Genomic DNA, 25,494 nt, shown 5'->3' with positions numbered 1-25,494 from the left:
CACGAAGAAGATCCACAGTATGCATATGGGAAAAAAGGGCACACACTACGTCCCGTGGCGGGGCCTCTGCACTAGGTTTGGAGCGAGCAGCTCTCTGGATCCTCTCCAACTTCATTTTTGAAGCGACATCCACACCCACCAATGAGGAGAAGACACTGGCTGCAATAGAGGGAAGCTGTTCTTGCATGTAGGTTTCTGGGAGACCCCGTATACGCAGATTTCTGCGGCGGGAGCGATTATCCAAGTCCTCCAGCGCCAAATAAGTGTAGTTAAAGTGAGCGGCATGGGTATCTAAGCGTTCAGACACGGAGGAAGCCACATGCTGCAATTCTCCCTGACAGGTCTCCAGCCTATCCACCCGGTGGGTCACATTAGCAAAGTCCTCGCGAAGAGCAGTGAGCTCTTTCAGCACAGGGGCCATAGCATTTGAGAGAGATTGAGACAAAGTCTTTTTTAAATACCCCTTAGAGATAGATGACGAGGAATTATCCTGCAAAGAGCCATCCCCGTTGGAGTCAAGTGGCACTGCACGCTGTCCGCTCAATTCCTCAGGTGCCAACTTCCCTGGAGAAGAAGAAGATCCCGAAGCCTGCTGTTTTTTAAGGAATTTTTGCATTCCCACTGACTGGAGTGGCCTGTTCTTTGGTTCCAGAGAGTCACCAGCCTTACCCCGGCCAATCTTGACCATGGTCCCTCAGCTGACAGGTTGAGAGCCTCCTGTGCTGCTGCTGATGGTTTGGTATACAGCTGAAGAAGCAAACAGGGTTCAGGGGCAGCGTTCTTGTTCCTTTTTGGGAGAGTCTGGTTCCTCAACGGTAAGCTCCATTCTGGAAAGCAGCCAGCTGAATCTCGAAATCTTGGAGACCTTAGTCCATGAGTACAAACGGGAACGTCACCTGTGAAGACAGGAGTGAATTCAAGTTTCCATCACGAGTACTCTGCGCCATCAGACTGAACATCAGTTGCAATACCACACACAGCCTGTGGATAACAGTGGTGCTGTTTTTGTAAAAAATCCAAAATTTGAAAAAAAAAACAAAACAAGATTTCACAAAGCTTCTCTACATAGGGAATCTGATGACAACACGCAAGGTTGGTCCATCCTGATCGATGTCCCGCTTCCCCGGATTCCTTATAATATGGTCGCACAGATTATTTAATAATGACATTCTCACTGGGCAGATCAGCATATGCTACTTACCGCGCCAGATGTAATTATCTGAAAGATTGAAGTCTTCATTATTTCCACTAATTTATTGAACTCTTAGAATTAATGAACCTTTAGTCTTAGTAAATGTGCTGGATTACCATGGGAACCCTGGGAAAAAAATTACACATCTCACCAAAAAAGATTGATGAGGAATAAATGGCTCTTAAATTATGCAAAATATTGTATCAGGCGAAGTCCCGGGACCGCTGAGCGGTGGACGAGGCGACGGGAAAAATAAAAAATACCATCACTGTTACCTCTCTCGGGTCTTCTTGTAGGGTCGGGTACTTTTCTTGGGACGTCCCTGGTCTTCTGTGAAGTCGTCGACCCAGATTCAGAGCCGCCGAACCTGAACACAAAATGAATCTTGAATAGGGTTGAGATTTCAGGATCGTTTTTAAAATCCGATTTTCGATCAATTTCCAGCCGATCCCGATCGTGAAATTTGCTCGATCGCCGATCGGGATCCGATCTTTCCTTATCCCGATCGCTCAACCCTAATGTTAGCTTTTCCCTCAAGGATTGGACAGTAGCCAAGCATTGTGGGAACTAATGTGAGACCTCGATCCCGCCGAAAAAGATCAGGATTGGAATTCTGATCGCGATCATGAAATTTATTTGATCGCCAATCGGGATCCGATCTTTTCCGATCTTGAGGTTCAGCCATCTCTAGTTAAAACCGACCATCAAAAAATTTGCCATGTGAGTAGCCCCTATTCTATCAATGTAGCTGTGTGAGGGCTTATTTTTTGCAGGATGAGTTGTAGTTGAGCCCTTAGTTTTATCATTTGGATCTTTATGGTCACATCAATATCAGTTATATGCTGTTTTTATATATAAACGGTGTCCAGCTGTCACCAAACAAGAGGCGCATGGACTATCAAGCCACCCATCCACCATGGACTATTAAACCCCCCTAAGCCCCTCACCCCATCACCTGTCTAAACCATACCCACCGACACCCAAACGCCCCAAACAAAAACAAGGAGACCCTAAAGTCACTCAAACTCCCAACCCACGAACCCGGTACCCATTCCCCTCCACCACCCCCAACCTTATTTTTGCTTTGGCAACACCAAACGTTCTATCCTTTGAGGCCACATAAGGTCTAGTTGGGGTACAGAGATGGGACCCATCGGCCTCCATGAGGCCCCTTCCAGCCTACAAACCAGTCGCATACATGTCAACAGTCCCTGTTTTGCAATCCAGAAACTGGGCTGTGAAAGGGCAAAATTCATGCAAAACCTGCCCAAAAGTGGCCACTTTGGAGGTACGACCAGCTGTTGTGGCGGCAGTCCCACGGTGGGGATTAAATGATTTTTGTTATGTCGCTCCCTCCCTCTTGCTATCCATTTAGATACCACAGTTTGGTGGATCGGCGTAAGCTCTGAGTTCCTGAACTCTTACTATCCCCTGACCACAGTCCATAGGCCCACCATGAGCTTCTGGCCCTGTCTCAGTAGCTTCCAGATCCTGGAGGCAGTAGGATCAGGTGATCGATGCCGATCTTGGTATCAGACGTCCACTGATCAGATACTGATGGCCTATCTTGGTGATCCGTTTGAAAAAAAAAAAATATTCGAGAGGTTCGATCCTTTGGTTCATTTTGTGCTGAACTTGTTTGGAACAAACCGGATGTGTTACTGTGGGGTCTACTCAGGGTTCTGAATAGACCCCAAAACATAATAATGTTTCATGGGTGACGAACCCCAAATGTCTTGGGTTTGGGTCAAGCTCAACATTTCGGGTCAAATCTAGGTTCATCCGAATCATTTTGGTTTCGAGTCAAGACTGAAATTTTTGACAAATTTGGATCAAATCCAGTTTGATCTGAATCCTTTCGCTCATCCCTAATCTTTAGGGTTGTGCCGATCTTGAGATTTCAGGGTCGTTTTTTAAAATCCGATTTCCGATCATTTTCCATCTGAAACCGATCCCGATCCCAATTCCGATCCTAATGCAAGTCAATGGGATTTTTTAATGATTGAAAATCAAATTTAAAAAACAATACTATTTACTACACAGCGTGGAGTCCAAAAATGGAAGGTTTCGACTTTTGGACTCCATGCTGTGTAGTGATTAAAAAATCTGCTGGCTACTTAGTCCCCCCTGCTGTCTGGTTACCTGCACAGAAACACCAGGGGTGAACCTGCCCTTATCGCCGCCCAAGGCGAATGACAGAAAGCCGCCCCCCCCCCCTCCGGAGGAGGGGGCGTGGTGGCGTGAAGGGGGTGGGGCTTAGCGGCGTTCGCAGGCAGAGAGCAGGCAGGGAGAGGACCTGCTCTCTGCCTGAGCGTGAGGGGAGGCTGCCGGAGCAGTGCTGCTTCAGCGGCCTCCCCAATCAACCGCTCGGTGCTAAGCCAGTCCAGGACAGCGTGTCCTGGACTGGCTTAGGTAAGCAAAAATGCCGCCCTCCCTGGGGCCCTGACATAGCGTCGCCTGAAGCGGTCGCTTCAGGTCGCCTCATGGGAGGTGCAGCGCTGAGAACCACTACTGCATCACAGAGCTCCGGGCCGTTACTGATGCTGGGAATAGGCGGGGCTTGTTGCGGCTTAGGAGAGTGTGGGCAGTTACAGGGCGGGGAGACATGCATGCCCCCGCCTCCCTAGGCTAGTGTTACTGATGCTGGGTGTAGGCAGGGCTTGTTGTGCGTACTCCCAGCATCAGTAACACTAGCCTAGGGAGGCGGGGACGCGCATGGCGCTCTGCCAGCATCTGAATGAGAGAGGAGAGGACAGAGAACAACGGCCCAGAGCTTAGCAGTTCTGTGCAGATAACTAGGGTTGAGTGATCGGGATCGGAATTCCGTTCCCGATCTTTTTGTAGGCGGGATCGGAACCCGATCGCGATCGTGAAATTTACTCGATCACCAATTGGGATCCGATCTTTTCCGATCCCGATCACTCAACCCTACCAATCATCAATATAAAAAAATACACTCTAGGGGCCAGAAAACCCCAATAATATTTACTCATATCTCATTGACCACCCATACGTCTGCCATAGTTGTAGCCCAGCTCACAGAAGAGGATTTTCCGCTAGGTAAGGGGGGTATAACCGTTTAGTTGTATATCATGACAAGTCCTCGGCTCCGTTACACAATGGTCATCACGTCATCCCCCGGCCCGGCCTTCTGAGCCCAGCGGATCATTAATGATTTCAGAGACTCCTACAATAATCTTATTTGACGTTCGGAGTGTCTAAGATCTGCAAATTATTATAGGTTGAGTCACGTCTTTGATGCTGATCACAATTTCTGGAGACATCAAATTTTCTAAATCTATTATGGAAAAGGACGGGAGGAACAGCCGGCGCAAATCATCTGCAGATGGCCGGGACGCTGGAAAAACTGATTTCAAGAGGAGAATTATTAAAGGGCCTGAGACGATCTGATAATTATTTTACGGTCCATTTGCCTAGGCCGTGGCTATGCAAGACTTATAGCGGGTATCCAATTTTTATTTTTAGTGAATATTATATTATTAATAGGCTGATTCTACACAGAGTTATATCTTAAAGGGGTAGTCCAGGGAGTTTAGATTAAAGGGGATGTCCAGGATGAACTGGGGCGTCCAGGTTCTTTTCCTTAGGCCGATGATTAGCCTCAGCGGACATGTGCGGCGGGGACTTACACCAAAACAAGACCCCAGAGCAGCAAGGCCAGCCCACTGCGATAGACCTCGGCACAATATGGTGGTATTAGTTCGGTACAATAGGGTAGTATTGAACACAGTTGGTGGTCTTATTTCAGCACTGCAAGGTGGTACTGCTTGGTAACTATACTATTATATGAGCTGTGTATGATGCTATTATATGAACTTTGTTGGTTGTATTATATGAGCATTGTATGGTGGTTTTATATGAGCACAGTAGAGATGAGCGAGTACTATTCGAAATGCTCCCATAGGAATGAATGGGAGCGGCTGGCGCACAAGGGGCTAAGTGGCCAGCTGCGTCCATTCATTCCTATGGGAGCATGCTATTCGAAACTACCATTTCGTATAGTACTTGCTCATCTCTAATGAGCAGTGATTGGTGGTATTACATGATCAGTGCTGTCTGTATTATAACAGCACTATATGGTGGTATTATATGACCACTGCATGGTGGTTTTATATCAGCAGTGATTGGTGGTATTACATGATCAGTTTGTCTGTATATTATATAATAATAATAATAATAATAATAATAATAATAATAATAAATTTTATTTATATAGCGCCAACATATTCCGCAGCACTGTACAATTTGTAGGGTTTAAATACAGACAGAAAGATACATTACAAAGAAAGTCATTTCACACAATGGGACTGAGGGCCCTGCTCGCAAGAGCTTACAATCTATGAGCATGATATGGTTTTATTATATGAGCAGTGTTGGTGGAATTCTGCTAGCTGTGTATGATGGTAATATATGAGCAGTGTATGGTGGTATTATATGAGCAGTATTAATTGTATTCTATGAGCACGTATGGTGGTTTTACTATGAGCACTGCATGCTTGAATTATATGAGCACTGCACGGGGGTATTATAATGTTGGTTGTGTTATATGATCGCTGTATGGTGGTGTGATGTATCAGTGTCACTCACTGGATGGTGGTATTATTTGAGCACTGTCTGTTATTTTCTTGTTAGCACTGTATGGTGGTATTTATGCACTGTATGGTGTTATTATTTGGGCATCATATGGTGGTGTTATTAGCACTCAGTTAATGACCTCTAAAGGTAATACCTTATGTATGAGTACTATAGAACATTGCCCATGGGTGGACCATTATATCACATATATAACTCCATATATATCATTCATCATTCATCTCTGTACATTCATTGGCATTTAGAACAAGGAATGTTCAGTCAGTCTCCGATACCAATTATGTGTCCTCAAGTCACCATTTATGACTTATGGGATATATCATAGATATCTGAAAGGCGGGGGGTCTTCTTCTCAGATTCTCACCTATAAAGAGGACAGGTGCAGACTGAATGAAGACATGGCTGCACCAAGATAAAGTCTATTTGGTTTTATAATGGGAATGTTAAAGTTGTAGGAGGGCGCACGAATGTGATATTTATTGTGTTACTTGTCAATTCCTCAAAGAATTATTCACATTGGTATATGAGGAGATAGAAATAAAAAGGAGTAAAGAAAGAAGTTGAAAAATCTGAAGGAGGGAAAGGAGAAATGAATAAGGAAGTGAAATATGAATGGAAAGAACATTCCGAGGTTTTCCATACACTGCATGAGAGAAACATGTTAAATGGGTGGGGGAACCACAGGGTCCATGACCAATCAGGAGGCCATGGCAATTCCCCTGAGCTGTACGTAGGAGGAGTTTGATTGTAGCGGCACTCAGGCTCCTCCCAGTCATGGCACAGAGGTCACATGCGGGTTATTACAAATGGAGGTCACATGACCTGTATAAATGAATGGGGGCTTATTGTTATTTCCTGTTGCAGTTGCAGGTGAAGGACAAATAAGAGTCCAGCTCTCAGCACAAGAGATAAGTCTCCGGCCTACCCCTGGTAAGTACTATGAGAAGCACTGGACTGTGGCCACCACTAGAGGGAGCTGATGAGCTCAATGCATACTGTTTTACTAAAGAGCTCAGTGTATAAACAGTATGCAGTAAACTCCTGAGCTTCCCCTAGTGGGGGCAGTAAAAATTTCCTCATTTGCCTCACTTATATCCACTGTAAAGTCACATTCATTATTCCTTATCCCACAGCACCAAGTCCTGTTCTCAGGTGGTCTTCTCCGGAGTCCTGGGCAGGAGTAGGTGAGGGCTGGGGCGGACACGACTCCACCATACCCCAGGCAGGAGACGATGTTATCATCCTACCTAGTAAGTACACAAGATGGAAAACAAGGATTCTACAAGACCCCGTGTCTGGTATCTGCTGCCCTCTCTATATTATGACTAGGAGTCTCATGGCCGGGGGCGTCCAACGTGCTGTACATTTACAAGAAGCCACCCAGTCTCCGCTGCGATTCATCTGTCATCCATTATCTCGCACACATGTAGGACGCTTGGAAATGAGCAATAAATTTGGGGGGATATGAATCATATCTGTAAATTAGTTGGCAAATCACCGTAAATCCCTCACGGCTCTGGAGGAATTAGAGTTAAAAAACAAAAAGTTCTATCTGATCGGTAACTTGTATTGATCTCAGAAAGTGGCCGATGACGTCGTGGCCGAGGGGAGGGCCGAGGAAAGAGCTCAGATTGTGCCACTGACCTGACCTGCGAGATCTAAGACCTCGGAGTGAAGGCGAACAGACGGTATACTAGGGTCTCACAAATTATTGAAATGTGTCCCATGTGGCACTGAAAAAAATTCATGCCTTATGGAAAGTTCATGCCAAGGAAATCTGGCTGCCCTGAAGATACCAGATAGCGCCCTATAGCATAGCTTCTATAGATGCCGCATCCCCATACAGTGAAGTCGTGATACCATACATTGCTTTATTATCAGTGCTATAGTCTATGGTTCTTTATTACCGCCACATGGTGCTGAAATAATATTAACATACTGTGCTTAAACAATACCACCATATAGTGCTAAGATAATATTAACATACAGTGCTGAAATGATACCACCATATAATGCTCAGATCATGGTAACATTTATTCCTGAAAGAATACAGCCATACAGTGCTGAAATAATACTACTATACAATGCTAAAATAATAGCACAACACAGTGCTCAAATAATACTAACATACAGTGCTCAGTTAAGAGTAACATATATTCCTGAAATAATACAGCCATACGATGCTGAAATAATACTATTATACAGTGCTAAAATAATAGCACAATACAGTGCTCAAATAATAACAACATAGAGTGCTCAGCTAACAGTAACATATATTTGTGAAATAATACAACCATAGAGTGCATAAATAATACTATTATACAGTACTAAAATAATAGCACAATACAGTGCTCAAATAATAACAACATATAGTGCTCAGCTAACAGTAACATATATTCGTGAAATAATACAACCATAGAGTGCATAAATAATACTATTATATAGTACTAAAATAATAGCACAATACAGTGCTCAAATAATACTAACATACAGTGCTCAGTTAACAGTAGCATATATTCCTGAAATAATACAACCATACAATGCTGAAATAATATCACCATACAGTGCTGAAATAACACTACCACACAGTGCTTAAATAATAGTAAAATACAGTGCTCAAATAATACCAACATACAGTCCTCAGATAACAGGAAGATATATTCCTGAACTAATACAGCCATACAGTGCTGAATTAATACCACTGTACAGTGTTGAAATAATACTACCACACAGGGCTTAAATAATAATAAAATATATTGCTAAAATAATACCACCATACTGACGTTAGATAATATAGTGCTAAAATAATACCACCATACTGACGTCAGATAATACCAACATACAGTCCTCAGATAACAGTAACATATATTCCTGAAATAACGCTACCCTACAGTGCTGAAATAATAATAATAAAATATAGTGCTAAAATAATACCACCATACTGACGTCAGATAATATAGTGCTAAAATGATAATAACATATAGACCTCAAATAATGCCACCAAACAGTGCTCAAATAATGCTAAAATACAGTGCTAGAATAAAACCATCACACAGTGGGCAGATTATACTAACAGTGCTTAAATAATAACACCGTAAGGTGCTCAGATAATATTACAATACAGTCCTGAAATAATACAACTGAAATAATACCAGCATACAGCGTTTATATAGTAGTAAAATAGAGTGCTTAAGTAATACTAATATACTGAGCTAAAATAATACGACCAAACAGACCTCAAATAATACCGGCATACAGTGCTCAAATACGAATAAAATATAGTGCTTATATAATATCAAAATAGAGGGTTAATGTGACACCGTCATACAGACCTCAAATAATATTACCGCACTGTCTGTGGTCAATTAATACTGAAATACAGTGCTAACAAAATACCGAAATACAGAGCTTATATGATATATAAGTGCTGGCATAGAGTTGTGGTTCTGAGCCATTCATGGCAGCCATGTGTGACCAGTACTGGGCTTCTTGCTTATGAGCTCTGTATGTCCATATAATTCAGGTTATATGAAATGGGGTTGCAGCCTCTTTAATGCCGCCATACTGTAGGTATAACAGTTCAGAAATGTAGAAATGAACAAAATTTTGTACTGATATAGCGCTTGCCACCCAGCTTTCCTAGACTCCTGAATCAATTTTTTTGATAATTCCACCCAGCTTTCCAAAAGTGAGATGAAAGATTTGACACCCAACTTTCCTAGGCTATGGAAAAGTAAATCTATTTTTGTAAGGGTTCAGCTTTCCAAGACTCCTGAATGCTAATCAGGTTGTTTCATGATTCAGGATTTGTCACCTAGTTGTCACCAACTTTCACAGTGTTGAATCAACCAAATTTTGTAACGCTATCTGGGTTGCCACCCAGCTTTCCTACAGCACTGAATGGTAAATCAGCCTAATGAAGCAGTGATGCAGGAGTTGTCACCCGACTTTACTAGACTCCTTGATGACAAATTATCCTAGTTATAAAGTCTATGAGTTCCTACCCATCTTTCCTAGATTCCAAGGTTAAATCAACCTAGTTATATATTGTAGTGATACACGGCTTGTCACTCAGCTTTCCAAGACCCCTGAACGTTAAATCAACATGTTCATTTTACTCACCCTATGGTGATTTAACATTCTGAAGTCTGGGAAAGATGGGTGAAAATCCATGTATCACTATCCAGACTCAAATTACTAGTCAAGATACATGGATTTTCACCCATCTTTCCCAGACTCCTGAACGTTAAATCAACATGTTCCTTTTACTAACCCTGCTTTTTTGTTCTCTTGACTAGTAATCTGAGTCTAGATAGTGATACATGGATTGCCACCCAGCTTTCTCAGACTTCAAAACGTTAAATCAACATGTTCATTTTACTCACCCGTTGATTTACTCACATGTTGATTTAACGTTCTGAAGTCTGGGAAAGATGGGTGAAAATCCATGTATCACTATCCAGACTCAAATTACTAGTCAAGATACATGGATTTTCACCCATCTTTCCCAGACTTCAGAACGTTAAATCAACATGTGAGTAAATCAACGGGTGAGTAAAATGAACATGTTGATTTAACGTTCTGAAGTCTGGGAAAGCTGGGTGACAATCTATGTATCACTATCTAGACTCAGATTACTAGTCAAGAGAACAAGTTCCTTTTACTAAACCTGCTTTTTTGTTCTCTTGAATAGTAATCTGAGTCTGGATAGTGATACATGATTGTCACCCAGCTTTCCCAGACTCCTGAACGTTAAATCAACATGTTCCTTTTACTAACCCTGCTTTTTTGTTCTCTTGACTAGTAATCTGAGTCTAGATAGTGATACATGATTGTCACCCAGCTTTCCTAGATCCCTAAATGCGAAGCATCTGAGATCCTCAGGATGCAACAAGCCCAGTGTGACTGGTACTGGCGGCCATCTTAGCTGTGACCCAGCTTTCCCAGAATCAGAATATTTTTTTTTTTACATTTAATTTTTTTTTTTTTTTTTTAATTAGGATTTATTTTCAATTTAAAAAATTTATAACCAAGAAGTTCATTTGGTAATTTTTTTTATTTTATTTTTTAAAAATTTTACTCACTTTTTTTTTTTCTTTAATTATTTCGACCCGGACTGACGGATCCGAAACATCCGAAGCGGAAATCTTCCGTCTCGTTGCTTACGCAGATAATAAAAAAAATATATTATGAGCGAAGCCCCCGAATGTCGGAGATGTGTTTCCAGATTTTCAATATGACACATTTCTGACACCAGACGTATCGGCTGCAATGAGAATATGTTCTAATTCTGAGCGAAAGGAATGTTGTTTTGAAGGGTATAGATATGATATCACGCCGCCTCGGGCGCTGCTTCCATTTTTTTTTTTTTTGTGTTGGAATCCACTCTGTTATTCATTTTGCGTTTTTCTTTGAACTTTCTGTGTTTGAAGAGATGAATGCCGGAGCGCTGCATCTTACATAATGGCTCCTCTGTTAGACCTGATTTCCATTCAATGGCATGCTATGATGTTTTATATAGAATTGGGGCTGATCAAAGGCAGCCCGTGTCAATGTCGCAGTCATTAGCGACGTCTCAGACTCCGACGCTTCGCCTGCGTCCCGTACCTGCGAATTATCCCGGGAAGAAAAAAAAACGCGTCTCCTTGCAATTTTTTTTCAGGATAGGATGTGACTTTTTTTTTTTTTTTTTTTCTACTTCTTGTTGACATTATTTATTGATTTATTTTTAAAAACTCTGTAATTGTAAACAAATCGCAATCTTGTTCCGCGTCGTGTGTGAGGGAGCGCGCTGCGGAGGGATGGCAGGTGTGTCTGTGGAGGGAAATAAACCAGGGAGCAAAGGAAAGTGAGGTCATAAATGCTGCAAAAGTCTTAGTCTGTAGTCTGGAAATTCTGCTTCTATGGCATATAATATCTACTGTATCTATAGAGATCCTATACACCCTATATTCTATCTATCTATCTATCTATCTATCTATCTATCTATCTATCTATCTATCTATCTATGCTCTATCTATCTGTCTGTCTATTATCTCTCTATCTCCTATCTATCTATCTATCTATCTATCTATCTATCTATCTATCTATCTATCTATCTATCTATCATGTATCATCTATCTATCTATCTCCTATCTATCTATCTATCTATCTATCTATCTATCTGTCTATCATCTCTCTATCTCCTATCTATCTATCTATCTATCTATCTATCTATCATGTATCATCTATCTATCTATCTCCTATCTATCTATCTATCTATCTATCTATCTATCTGTCTGTCTGTCTGTCTGTCTGTCTGTCTGTCTATCTATCTATCTATCTATCTATCTATCTATCTATCTATGCTCTATCTATCTGTCTATTATCTATCTATCTATCTCCTATCTATCTATCTATCTATCTATCTATCTATCTATCATCTATCTATCTATCTATCTATCTATCTCCTATCTATCTATCTATCTGTCTATCTCCTATCTATCTATCTATCTATCTATCTATCTATCTACCTATCTATCTATCTATGCTCTATCTATCTGTCTGTCTATCTCCTATCTATCTATCTATCTATCTATCTATCTATCTATCTCCTATCTATCTATCTATCTATCTATCTATCTATCTATCTATCTATCACCTATCTATCTATCTATCTATCTATCTATCTACCTATCTATCTATCTATGCTCTATCTATCTGTCTGTCTATCTCCTATCTATCTATCTATCTATCTATCTCCTATCTATCTATCTATCTATCTATCTATCTATCTATCACCTATCTATCTATCTATCTATCTATCTATCTATCTATCTATCTCCTATCTATCTATCTATCTATCTATCTATCTATCTATCTATCTATCTACCTATCTATCTATCTATGCTCTATCTATCTGTCTGTCTATCTCCTATCTATCTATCTATCTATCTATCTATCTATCTATCTATCACCTATCTATCTATCTATCTCCTATCTATCTATCTATCTCCTATCTATCTATCTATCTATCTATCTATCTATCTATCTATCTGTCTGTCTGTCTATCATCTATCTATCTATCTATGCTCTATCTATCTGTCTGTCTATCTCCTATCTATCTATCTATCTATCTATCTATCTATCTATCTATCTATCTATCTGTCTGTCTATCATCTATCTATCTATCTATGCTCTATCTATCTGTCTATCTCCTATCTATCTATCTATCTATCTATCTATCTATCTATCTATCTATCTTCTATCTATCTATCTCCTATCTATCTATCTATCTATCTATCTATCTATCTATCTCCTCTCTATCTATCATCTATCTATCTATCTATCTATCTATCTATCTATCTATCTATCTATCTCCTATCTATCTATCTGTCTGTCTATCATCTATCTATCTATCTATCTATCTATCTATCTATGCTCTATCTATCTGTCTGTCTATCTCCTATCTATCTATCTATCTATCTATCTATCTATCTATCTATGATCTATCTATCTGTCTATCTCCTATCTATCTATCTATCTCCTATCTATCTATCTATCTATCTATCTCCTATCTATCTATCTATCTATCTATCTATCTATCTATCTCCTATCTATCTATCTATCTATCTATCTATCTATATATCTATCACCTATCTATCTATCTATCTATCTCCTATCTATCTATCTATCTATCTATCTATCTATCTATCTATCTATCTATCTATCTCCTATCTATCTATCTGTCTGTCTATCATCTATCTATCTATCTATGCTCTATCTATCTGTCTGTCTATCATCTATCTATCTATCTATCTATCTATCTCCTATCTATCTATCATCTATCTATCTATCTATCTATCTATCTATCTATCTATCTATCTCCTATCTATCTATCTATGCTCTATCTATCTGTCTGTCTATCATCTATCTATCTATCTATCTATCTATCTCCTATCTATCTATCTATCTATCTATCTATCTATCTATCTCCTCTCTATCTATCTTCTATCTATCTATCTATCTATCTATCTATCTATCTATCTATCTATCTATCTCCTATCTATCTATCTATCTATCTATCTATCTATCTATCTATCTATCTATCTATCTATTCACCTTTGTGGTGGTAACATACCAGATTATGACAACTTTACTGTTCTGATACATGACAATCTGTATCTCCCTTTATGAATTTACCGTAAAAATAAAGGGCCTTAGCCGCTCCTTATTGGCATTAGGCTTATCTCCGGGGTGACCCCCCAGCACGACTTCCTTCCTGGACATATAGCACATGCACATTGTTATTTCCCATAACTGTACATTTATGCATGTTATATATGTTATACATTTTTCAGACACTGGACACCCCTATAACCTACATAGTGCTACTGTGTGACAGATACACATTGCTGCAGATGTATGTTGCTTTCTTACTTGTCACTTAAACACAGTATAAAGAGTCGGAATATTTTGTGCATTATATAGTTTTAAAAATTTGAGTCATTTTCACCACTTTGTTGGACAGCGGGCATGGTGAAGGTGTGCGGGGGTGAGTAGCGCCAGTATTCAGACATCTGCCCATTCATTTAGTGAGTTCTTGAATTTTTTGTTTTTGGATATTAACTAATGGTCAAGTCATTTCTTGTTATTTCCCAGACAGGACCATAATGGTGGACATCGCTCTGCCTCCTCTTCACGGTCTGTATGTCCTCGGAGCTCTGGAGTTTCCCCCAAACCTCAGCAATGAGCTGAACGTCGCCTGTATCCTCATAGCGGGTGGACGGCTGAGTGTGGGTGAGTGATTTATATATTGTCGTATTATAGTCATTATATGTAACCAACCAAGATGGCGTCATCATAGGTGATATCTACTTCACAAGCTAACGCCTGACGCTTTAAGACCTCCACCCAATTTCTCCAAATGAGAACAGAAGAGGGTGGGATTTCCATGTACAACTCATTTGTTTCTACCAGGATGTATCTGGTAGCCATTCATCTCTCCCATTCATGTACAATTATTGTTTTTTTCCCATGGTACAGCCCATTGGTCCCTTAAGTAAATATTGTCCCTCAATTAATAACAACCCTTGTGTTCCCCTTAATTAATAATGCCCCTATGTGCCATGTATGAAAAGATAACCCGACCACAATAAGGACATCATGGCTGGTTATCAGGGGGACACTACATGTATGAGAAGATAACCTGACCACAATAAGGACATCATGGCTGGTTATCAGGAGGACACTACATGTATGAGAAGATAACCTGACCACAATAAGGACATCACGGCTGGTTATCAGGAGGACACTACATGTATGAGAAGATAACCTGACCACAATAAGGACATCATGGCTGGTTATCAGGGGGACACTACATGTATGAGAAGATAACCTGACCACAATAAGGACATCACGGCTGGTTATCAGGAGGACACTACATGTATGAGAAGATAACCTGACCACAATAAGGACATCATGGCTGGTTATCAGGGGGACACTACATGTATGAGAAGATAACCCGACCACAATAAGGACATCATGTCTGGTTATCAGGAGGACACTACATGTATGAGAAGATGACCCCGTGGTGAACTTTAGACATGCCCCCCCCCCCGACCGACACCAACGCCCGAAGACCTCGACCAACCCCCTCCTACGCATTCCTGTGCGCTCTATTATGCCCCATAGTGTCCCCTCCACACAGTATTATCCCCCATAGTGTCCCCTCCACACAGTATTATCCCCCATAGTGTCCCCTCCACACAGTATTATCCTCCATAGTGGCCCCTGCACACAGTATTATACCCCATAGTGGCCCCTGCACACAGTATTATCCTCCATAGTGGCCCCTGCACACAGTATTATCCCCCATAGTGGCCCCTGCACACAGTATTATGCCCCATATTGGCCCTGCACACAGTATTATGTCCCATAGTGGCCCCTGCACACAGTATTGTACTCCTTAGTGGCCCCTGCACACAGTATTATGTCCCTTAGTGGCCCCTGCACACAGTATTATGCCCCATAGTGGCCCCTGCACACAGTATTATCTCCCATAGTGGCCCCTGCACACAGTATTATGTCCTATAGTGGCCCCTGCACACAGTATTATGTCCCATAGTGACCCCTGCACACAGTATTATCCCCCATAGTGGCCCCTGCACACAGTATTATGTCCCTTAGTGGCCCCTGCACACAATATTGTACCCCATAGTGGACACCCATAAACAATTATTATACTCTGGTCTTTTCAGACCCCAGAGTATAATAAGCAGAGACCCAGGGGGAGAAAAACATAAAAAAAACCCCCTCTGTTACTCACCTATCTTCCAGCTACTATGCTGTCAGCCTCCGAAGTAGTCCATCCTTAATGACGTCAGACGTCACTTGACCCGGGATGCAGGCTGGGGTCATGAGACGTCAGACAACTAGGCCGAAGCCTGCCCGGATCGTGGAGAGGTAACAGTGTTTTTTATGTTTCTTACCTCTCCTGGTCCGAAAGGACCCCCGAGATAGCACCGGGCTCCTAATGTCTCGGGCCCTGTGGCAGCTGCCTCTGCTGCTATGGCGGTAGTTACGCCACTGCCCCCAAAGTCTCCTTGTATTAATTGGGTCCCAATTTCTCTCTTACATACATTTTGCCTGTAAAATGATATACATTTCAGTATTGTGCCATGTTGTCCTCTCATATAAATTGTGTTTACAAAAGTTTTGCTGCTGCCTCTTCCTTTTTCCTCTGACCTTAATGCCACAGGCCTGAAGTGACCAGAAACCAAAACATCAGTGTCCAGCACAGGAGCCAGTAAACAGTAGCAACATTGCACCTGCCAATGTCAGTACGCAGACATCTTAGCTGTTGTCATGACATTTCCAGGCCTGAAGTGGCTTGTGGCCTACATGGTACAGAATGGTAGAGCAGAAAGCCAGAAAGCTAATGGCGTCAAGTGCCATTCACACTGATCCATATCAATGACTCTCACGTGGTCATCATATAGGTCCAATCTACAGAGTCCTGATATTGATGTGATCCAACAGTCATCATGCATATGGTTGAGTGAAGATACTCAATACCAGAGATCAGGCCAATATTAACACATTAGAGATGGACTAGTCACTTGGGATTTGTTTCCTTTGGGGTTCAGGTGGTTTGGGTCCAAGGTTCTTTTCAGGTCAAACAAATTCAGAACGAGCCACACCTTATATTGGCTTAAAACATTGTGTAGAACAGTCTTAGGGCTCTTAGGAACCTATTTATAAAATATAGTGTAGAATACTCTTAGGACTCCTAGTAATCTATCTATAAAACATAGTGTAGAATACTCTTAGGGCTCCTAAGAATCTATCTATAAAATATAGTGTAGAATACTGTCAGGGCTCCTAGGAACCTATCTATAAAACATACTGTAGAATACTCTTAGGACTCCTAGGAACCTATCTATAAAACATAGTGTAGAACACTGTCAGGGCTTCTAGGAACCTATCTATAAAACAAAGTGTAGAATACTCTTAGGCCTCCTAGGAACCTATCTATAATACATAGTGTAGAATACTCTTAGGGCTCCTAGGAACCTATCTATAAAACATAGTGTAGAACACTGTCAGGGCTCCTAGGAACCTATCTATAAAACATAGTGTAGAATACTGTCAGGGCTCCTAGGAACCTATCTATAAAACATAGTGTAGAACACTGTCAGGGCTCCTAGGAACCTATCTATAAAACATAGTGTAGAACACTCTTAGCGCTCCTAGGAACCTATCTATAAAACATAGTGTAGAACACTGTCAGGGCTCCTAGGAACCTATCTATAAAACATAGTGTATGACACTGTCAGGGCTCCTAGGAACCTATCTATAAAACATAGTGAAGAATACTCTCAGGGCTTCTAGGAACCTATCTATAAAACAAAGTGTAGAATACTCTTAGGCCTCCTAGGAACCTATCTATAATACATAGTGTAGAATACTCTTAGGGCTCCTAGGAACCTATCTATAAAACATAGTGTAGAACACTGTCAGGGCTCCTAGGAACCTATCTATAAAACATAGTGTAGAATACTGTCAGGGCTCCTAGGAACCTATCTATAAAACATAGTGTAGAACACTGTCAGGGCTCCTAGGAACCTATCTATAAAACATAGTGTAGAACACTCTTAGCGCTCCTAGGAACCTATCTATAAAACATAGTGTAGAACACTGTCAGGGCTCCTAGGAACCTATCTATAAAACATAGTGTATGACACTGTCAGGGCTCCTAGGAACCTATCTATAAAACATAGTGAAGAATACTCTCAGGGCTCCTAGGAACCTATCTATAAAACATAGTGTAGAATACTCTTAGGGCTTCTAGGAACCTATCTATAAAACATAGTGTAGAATACTCTCAGGGCTCCTAGGAACCTATCTATAAAACATAGTGTAGAACACTGTCAGGGCTCCTAGGAACCTATCTATAAAACATAGTGTAGAATACTGTCAGGGCTCCTAGGAACCTATCTATAAAACATAGTGTAGTATACTGTCAGGGCTCCTAGGAACCTATCTATAAAACATAGTGTAGAATACTGTCAGGGCTCCTAGGAACCTATCTATAAAACATAGTGTAGAATACTGTCAGGGCTCCTAGGAACCTATCTATAAAACATAGTGTAGAATACTGTCAGGGCTCCTAGGAACCTATCTATAAAACATAGTGTAGAACACTGTCAGGGCTCCTAGGAACCTATCTATAAAACATAGTGTATGACACTGTCAGGGCTCCTAGGAACCTATCTATAAAACATAGTGAAGAATACTCTCAGGGCTCCTAGGAACCTATCTATAAAACATAGTGTAGAATACTCTCAGGGCTCCTAGGAACCTATCTATAAAACATAGTGTAGAACACTGTCAGGGCTCCTAGGAACCTATCTATAAAACATAGTGTAGAACACTCTTACTGAGTTCCCCCATGGTGGAACTATTAAGTGATTATTAAAGGATTATCTTATCTTAGAGTTTCAGCAGTTGTAACTATTTTAGCCTCAAGGTTTCTCATATTGCTGAAATGGGTGGGTGTGTAATCAAATGAATCCCCCTCATGGTATTAGGATTTTCTATGAATAGTAGAAGTACCTAGTGTTTCTTTGTCCCTCAACACCCTTTCCATGACCCTTGTGCCATTCCCTACACCTTTGTTATTAGTGTAGTTCCTCATAATAATTGAGTCCTGTGCAAGTTCTTGGCCAGTCTGGTTTCTCTATAAATACCCCATGATTTGATCCATAGTATGGATGCCATTGACGCATGTCTTGTTAGGGTAAATGTACACAGGTTTTTTTTGGTCAGGATTTTGAGGCTGTATCCATCTCAAAATCCTGACCAAAAAGACGGCTCCCATTGAAATCAGAAGCGAGATGCTCATTCAGAAGTGAGATGCTTATTCTTCAGGTCGATTCGCCTCGCGATTCGGTCTGAAGACACTCCCTCCTCCTGACTAGACATAATCCGGAGCGGAGTGTGCGACTGGATGCCGGTGCAGTGCATCGGCATTCAGTCGCACCTACCCATTTATGGTCCAGAACCTGAGGCGGCCTCTGTCTCAGGTTCCGGACCAAAAAACCGCGTGTGAACTTACCCTCACTGATGTCATTCCACATGGCATTATAATCCATGGGCTATGTCTGGCACCTGTTATGAGGCAATTGCATCCTCGGAACTCTCTGTAAAGTCAGAATAGAACCACCTTAAGTTTATTGTACTGGGTTTACCCCCAAAAAAAGTATTGCCGTTTTTGATATCTGTCTTGGCCTGTGGAAATTTTTGCAAAATTTCTTGTCCATCCATAAAATATTACTCGGCTGAAACTAATTTTTGTTCTCTCTCTTTAGATCTTGATAATTCTGATCCCTCTCCATTATTTTATTGTTGAGCAGACTCTATAAACTTACACGTGTTAAATGGTAGCAAAACAATTCATCTTTCAGGGCTGAGTGTTCCGAGCCCCCATCTGTCCTTGTCCGTTGTTTAAGGCCCCTTGGGGGATATTCCTTCCAACCCATCTGTCCAAGTTCCACCACACCCTAAAGAAATCCTTAGATGGTCCAGATAATGAGGTACATTGGTAAACAACTTTAATAGAAATTGACATCCCTATTGGTGAATCCATACTTGAGCCTCGTAGCTCTTCTTCCATGTACGCGTTCGTTGCTGAACTCGCCAATGAAACGCGGCAAACATATGACTCTATGACTTAGCATCAGATCCAGCAGGCTGGATGCTGTCTCTCATCTCAATCATACGACTGCTGACATGAAAAGCCACAAGCTACATGAAATGGTTCTGATTTGCTTCGAGTGACAGGAGAACAATTTTATCCGTTGATTTCCCTAATTATGTTCAGATGGTTGAACGTGTAACTCGCAATGAATGGACTAATGGAAAAAATGACAGTGATCACAGGTGTAACTAAAAAATGGAATAGTCCATCACAGGTGGTTGCATGGACACCAAAGACAGAAATATTTTTGAAAAATAAAAATTCATCTTTAGACTAAATTCACGGAAACAGGAGGGGAAGATATTTAATGGGAACAAAATAATTTTTGACCAATTCCCAAAGTCCTTCACAGTTACCACTCGCTACTGATACTGTGTTTCTAAACAATTGGCCAACCAATTGTCCAAAAAATAACTCTTCATCCATTCGCAAAGCACTTCAAAAATATATAGATGCGAAAGACGTTCTATTGCTTTGCCAAGTGGAATTTTTGAAAAAAAAAAATCATCTCTAAGCCAGTAGGCTCCATTCATGGAATTAGGAGAGGACGACATTTGATATGTAGCCACTGATAGAATAAGTTTTGACCAATTACCAAAGTCTTCATCCACCTGATACTGTTACTGCATTTCCAAACAAGTGGCCAAAAAAATAAATTTAAGGAGTATAAATAACCTAATTTTTGCAATCAATCCAGATGCCAAAGATGTCCCATTGTTTGCCAAGTAGAATTTTTGCCCACCAGCACAGCCCTGAAGTGAGTTGTCCATTAGGCTGAGTGCACATGGGATTTTTTGGTCCAGAAACTGACCCGGAGGCCGCCTCAGTTTCCGGACTAAAAAATGGGTAGTCACGACTGGATGCCAGTGCACTGCACACTCCACGCACTCCGCTCTGGATTAGGCCCAATGAATGGGCCTAGTCAAGAGGAGGGAGTGTCTTCAAGCGGATTCGCAATGCCTGAAGAATGAGCATGTTCGTTCTTTTTTCCATCTCCTGGAAAAAAGACCTCACTGGCTCCCATTGATTTCAATGGGAGCCGGTTTTTTTTTGGTCAAAATTTTGAGGTGGATATGGCCTCAAAATCCTGACCAAAATACCCCGTGTGAGCTCAGCCTTAGTGTTTACACACCTCAAAACTTGCATGTTAAAAAAGTGTGTCTTTTTGTGGGTTGACTCAGCATAGTTAACACATTTTTGTCCTTAAAAAAAGGTACACCAATGTAAGTATGGACACTATTAACTTGCATCAGGATGATGGGGCTCCCTACTGTATGCCGGGCAGTAGATGATATATAATTGTATATGGAATGTGAAAGAGAAGGATACATTACAATAGTGGCTTAACATAGGAGAGGTACGCAGGGTTCAGTTGTATCTATTCCCTGGAGACTAAGAGAGTCCAAAAGATCTCTAAGGGCTCGTTCACATCTGCGTCGTCGGTCCTTATTGCAGGTTTCCGTTTCCTGCATAAAACAGATGCAGGAGACGGAAGCCTGCAGGAGACTTTCTCACCCATTCATTTGAATGGGTGAGAAAGCTGTCCGGCCGTGCGCGGCAGTGAGCGTTTTGCGCTCTCCGCCGCGAAACCGGGTTTTATAATCCGGACACAGAGTCGGACATGCAGTACTCTGTGTCCGGATAAAAAAATCCGGTTTCGCGGCGGAGAGCCTAAAACGCTCACGGCCGGACCCGATCTATGGTTTCCGTCTTCTGCCATGCAAAAGACGGAAACCATAGTACGGAGACCCCAGACGCAGGTGTGAACCCAGCGTCAGTCTCATGAGTACTATAATTGATAGATATGCTACACACTTTGCTCTGGGCCAGGATCTAGAAGATACTCTGCACCAGAAGGTAAGTGTAAGTCCATTTTTTTCCCACAAGGGCATCCCTCAAAAGTGTACGCCCTTGCCTCAATTCCACTTTTTGGGCCCGCAACACCCTGCTCTTTTTTTTAATAACCTTGAACTGACATAAAAAATATCACGTGAGGTCACCAACAAGCCTTAGCAAGGCAATTTTCCACTTTTTCACCCCATAAATATTTTTAAAGGTCATTTTTTAAAAATAATTTAACCCAAGGGATATTTTCATCTAGATTTTTTTTCTGCTACATTTGCCAAAGAACAGAATATGTCTGCATGTTGCCGAATACAACCTGATCCTTATTCCCCTCACACTCGACAAATTTCATTCCCATGCTAAACCTCAAATTTGTTTTTCTTCCTAACAAGAAACATATCTACTTCTCCCATATTGAAATTGCACAGAAAATGTCTCTTTTCACCTTATTTAGACGTCTGTAACAGCTTCGAGATGTCTCGATACAGCGTTGCAAGGTTTTTCACACCGGCTTAAACATTTAACTCTTTTTTCGAGTCTTTTTGCTAAAAATATTTTTGCGCGCCTTAAAGATCACATTTTTTGATTTTTTGTATTTTTAGTTAAAATTCATTTTTTATTTTCCAATATATTTATTTCCACATCTGTTGTATAATTGATTTAATCCCTAACCAAAGGAATGCGAAAGTCTTGTGCTGGACTTTAAATAAATTCCCTCGGGGCGAACACTGTCCTACTTCTCTCTCTCTCAGCCGCCGCAATATCTGTTTGGAACATGGTAATGTTAATAAAACTATAAACTAACATCATTGAGATTAAGGAAGTCATAATCATTTTTACTGTCAGGGCTGGCGAAACGCACCCAAAGTTATTAGTTGAGTGAATTATAAACCATACCAGATATATGATCTGCTCTCCATCCTTCTTATGTACTCCATGAAACAATAATTAGTCATTTTTATTTGCTTCGGAAATTATTACAAAGAGTCCACCGCCGACAACCCCCACCCCCCCCCCACCCCACCGCTTCTCGTTTTTCTTTCCCATTGTAGACAGAAGGCTACTGTATTAATATAGATTTGACAAGTTAGGAGCTTAAGTACAGATTTCAACATTCATTTATTTAAGTAGACGCCATTTTTCAACCCTGCATTTTTCCTGCCGTACGAGATGTTTATTTTTTGTCCTGCGGTTTGAGCCCTGAAGTGATGACATAATGGAAGCGCAATGGTTTCTAAAAAGAGAAAATATTTCTGAATCATTATAGAGATTTATTGGCCAATATATTTATATATATTGTATATGATATTATAATAAAATATTTGTATAAATTATAGATATCATTTTTTTTTTTTGCCAGTTGTATTATTTTCTCATAATATTTTAAATAATTATATACAGTAATTAAAGGGAATCTGTTTTTGGGCCAGTTTTTGGCTTTTTTGCTACCCAAGGCGAAAATTTAAATGGCTTCTTCCCCCAAAGTTATCAAATTAGGTTTGAGTGCCTGTGCACAACTTAGTATGCATAGAATGATGAGGTTTGTCCAATTCTTGGAAACTCCTATGCCGCTGTTACGAAAGTTCATGACTGGTACAAGGTGCATCTAAATTATCAGGGGGTTCGAAGGCTAAGAGGCTACAAAATTTAAATCTATGCCAATCAGTGTTTTGGCGTGAGTTATAATAAATTTGCCGGGTTGAGGTGTCCTGGATTGGCCCCACTCCACCTACAATAAGTGTTGAGCACAATACAGAACAAAAAATATAGGGTATCTTTGGTGCAAGACAGGTCATGTGCCAAAGGTAAGCCACAATGACACCCATCTACGCCCAGAATAGTGTCACGTCACGCAGTATCCAAACAATAGACCTCAACAGAACAAAATATCTCCCATTATAATGTCTGTAGAGTCCATTGGGCACTGTTGATATCTATTGTACAATGGATATGGAAAAACATTGTTGACCAAGGACAAGGGGTTTGTATGTTCTCCACGTGTTTGTGTGGGTTTCCTCCCACATGTCAAAAAATATACTGATATTACCTATAATTAGTGCCCTGATTGGGGATGAGCGCCTGTATGGAGCCACTAACTCCCCTTCTCCGTAACACTCCTTGTGCTTTGAACCTCCATGAAAAAGACACCTTAAAAAATTTTGCCATTGCCCATCTACTATCTGTCACTGTGTACTGTATACAAAGAATTACAGTAGACACTGCATAGTGGTAAAATCACTATAATACTGCAAGTTATAAAATAATTTTGAATCTATGGTAAAAAGTTTTCAAAAATTTTTTGCGTTATGTAAAGTAAAATTGAAAGTCAAAATTTAGGTCACTGTTAGGGTATAGAATGTATATCTTGGACAGTTCCCTCTTAAGGTGTGTTCCCATGGCATGATTTGGACAGGAATTTGTGGCAGTGTCCCTCCATAAAATCCTCTCCAAAAACCAGCCCAGTGGAACTCGTTGCAGAAAGCCAAAGCCAAACCTTGACTTTCTTCCATGGGTTAGTCTCATATACAATAGGGCTCATCTAGTGTGGCCTTGGTCCGTGGTTTCTGTGATGGAAGACTGCCTCAAATTCCACTCCAAATTACGCCATGTGAACCTACCATTATACCATTTTAGTGAACAGTAGACCAATGGCCTTCATTTGCACATCCACATGATCATTTTTTTGTGGACTTCTGGTTTTATCCTCTAAGCAGAGAAGTATTTGTCAACTTTACTTAGTAAGACCCTATCGGCAAAAAATGGGTCCGAGAAGGTAATATAGTGTTGTAAGGGGTTAAAAAGGATAGGTAACTTATACTTGTTTTGTGTAATTCAGATGGATATTAGGTAGTAAGCGTACTTGAGGCAAGATCCCACTGGCACAGGCTTAATCTTTTCAGTCCATCTTTTCATCTCCACCCATTTCTGCCATTATTTGGAGCTTACGTCATGGCTCCTTCACTGAAGTTTCGCACATGGGCCGACTTTTCTACGGCCAACAATTTGCAGAACTATCTGTTTTCCCAGCCATACAAACCCCTATAGTACTGTAAGAGAAATTATGTGGTAGGGTACGTAGACAATACCGAATATATGTAATGACACTGGCTCCAAGTAGGGACATTCATTATTCTTGCACTGGTCACTTCAGTAAAGTGCTGTACAAAATGCTTTGCAGGTCTTTCACCCAGCCAGGTGCAAGGTGTTGTGGTGCATGTTTTACATATACAGTGGGAGGTCCAGTTTCCTAAAGTCCATACCATAGTATATTTATAGGGCAAGCATTAGCTGGCTGGTCGACCGATTGGCAACTGGAAATCAGGTTCCCAACTGTGAGAGGCTGTTAATGACCCTGGAGAGAAGATACTTCTTGCTACAGATTCTGACTTATCTGTTTCACCATTGCCTCTATTGGTCCTGGTAGTCATGTGACTAAACACGCGATCACTGGGACGTCAGTACTGCTGGTGGGTCCAAGTAAATCCAGCACAACCCTATCGGTGACAATTGTCATTGCAACATAGTAGATTTCCCTTGCTTTCAGCACCAGTTATAATGTAAAAAATAATAAATAAAATCCCTAAGAGGCTGAAATTTTGAGGGA

The 25,494-nt window shown here is 41.0% G+C and overlaps 1 protein-coding gene across 1 annotated transcript in view; it reads left to right on the top strand.

The window, feature by feature from the left end:
- Positions 1–25,494, top strand: part of PKHD1 (PKHD1 ciliary IPT domain containing fibrocystin/polyductin) — a 395,316-nt gene that overhangs the window by 216,691 nt on the left and 153,131 nt on the right. The window contains exons 49-51 of the mRNA XM_075266923.1: positions 6,671–6,736; positions 6,940–7,056; positions 14,447–14,584. Of these exons, the coding sequence (XP_075123024.1) occupies positions 6,671–6,736; positions 6,940–7,056; positions 14,447–14,584 (321 nt within the window). The remainder of the gene's footprint in view (positions 1–6,670; positions 6,737–6,939; positions 7,057–14,446; positions 14,585–25,494) is intronic.

This window comes from Leptodactylus fuscus, chromosome 3 (assembly GCF_031893055.1).
Source record: "Leptodactylus fuscus isolate aLepFus1 chromosome 3, aLepFus1.hap2, whole genome shotgun sequence".
NCBI lineage: Eukaryota > Metazoa > Chordata > Amphibia > Anura > Leptodactylidae > Leptodactylus > Leptodactylus fuscus.
Note: the sequence above shows the minus strand (reverse complement) of the source record. Positions and strands in the feature narration are given on the sequence as shown.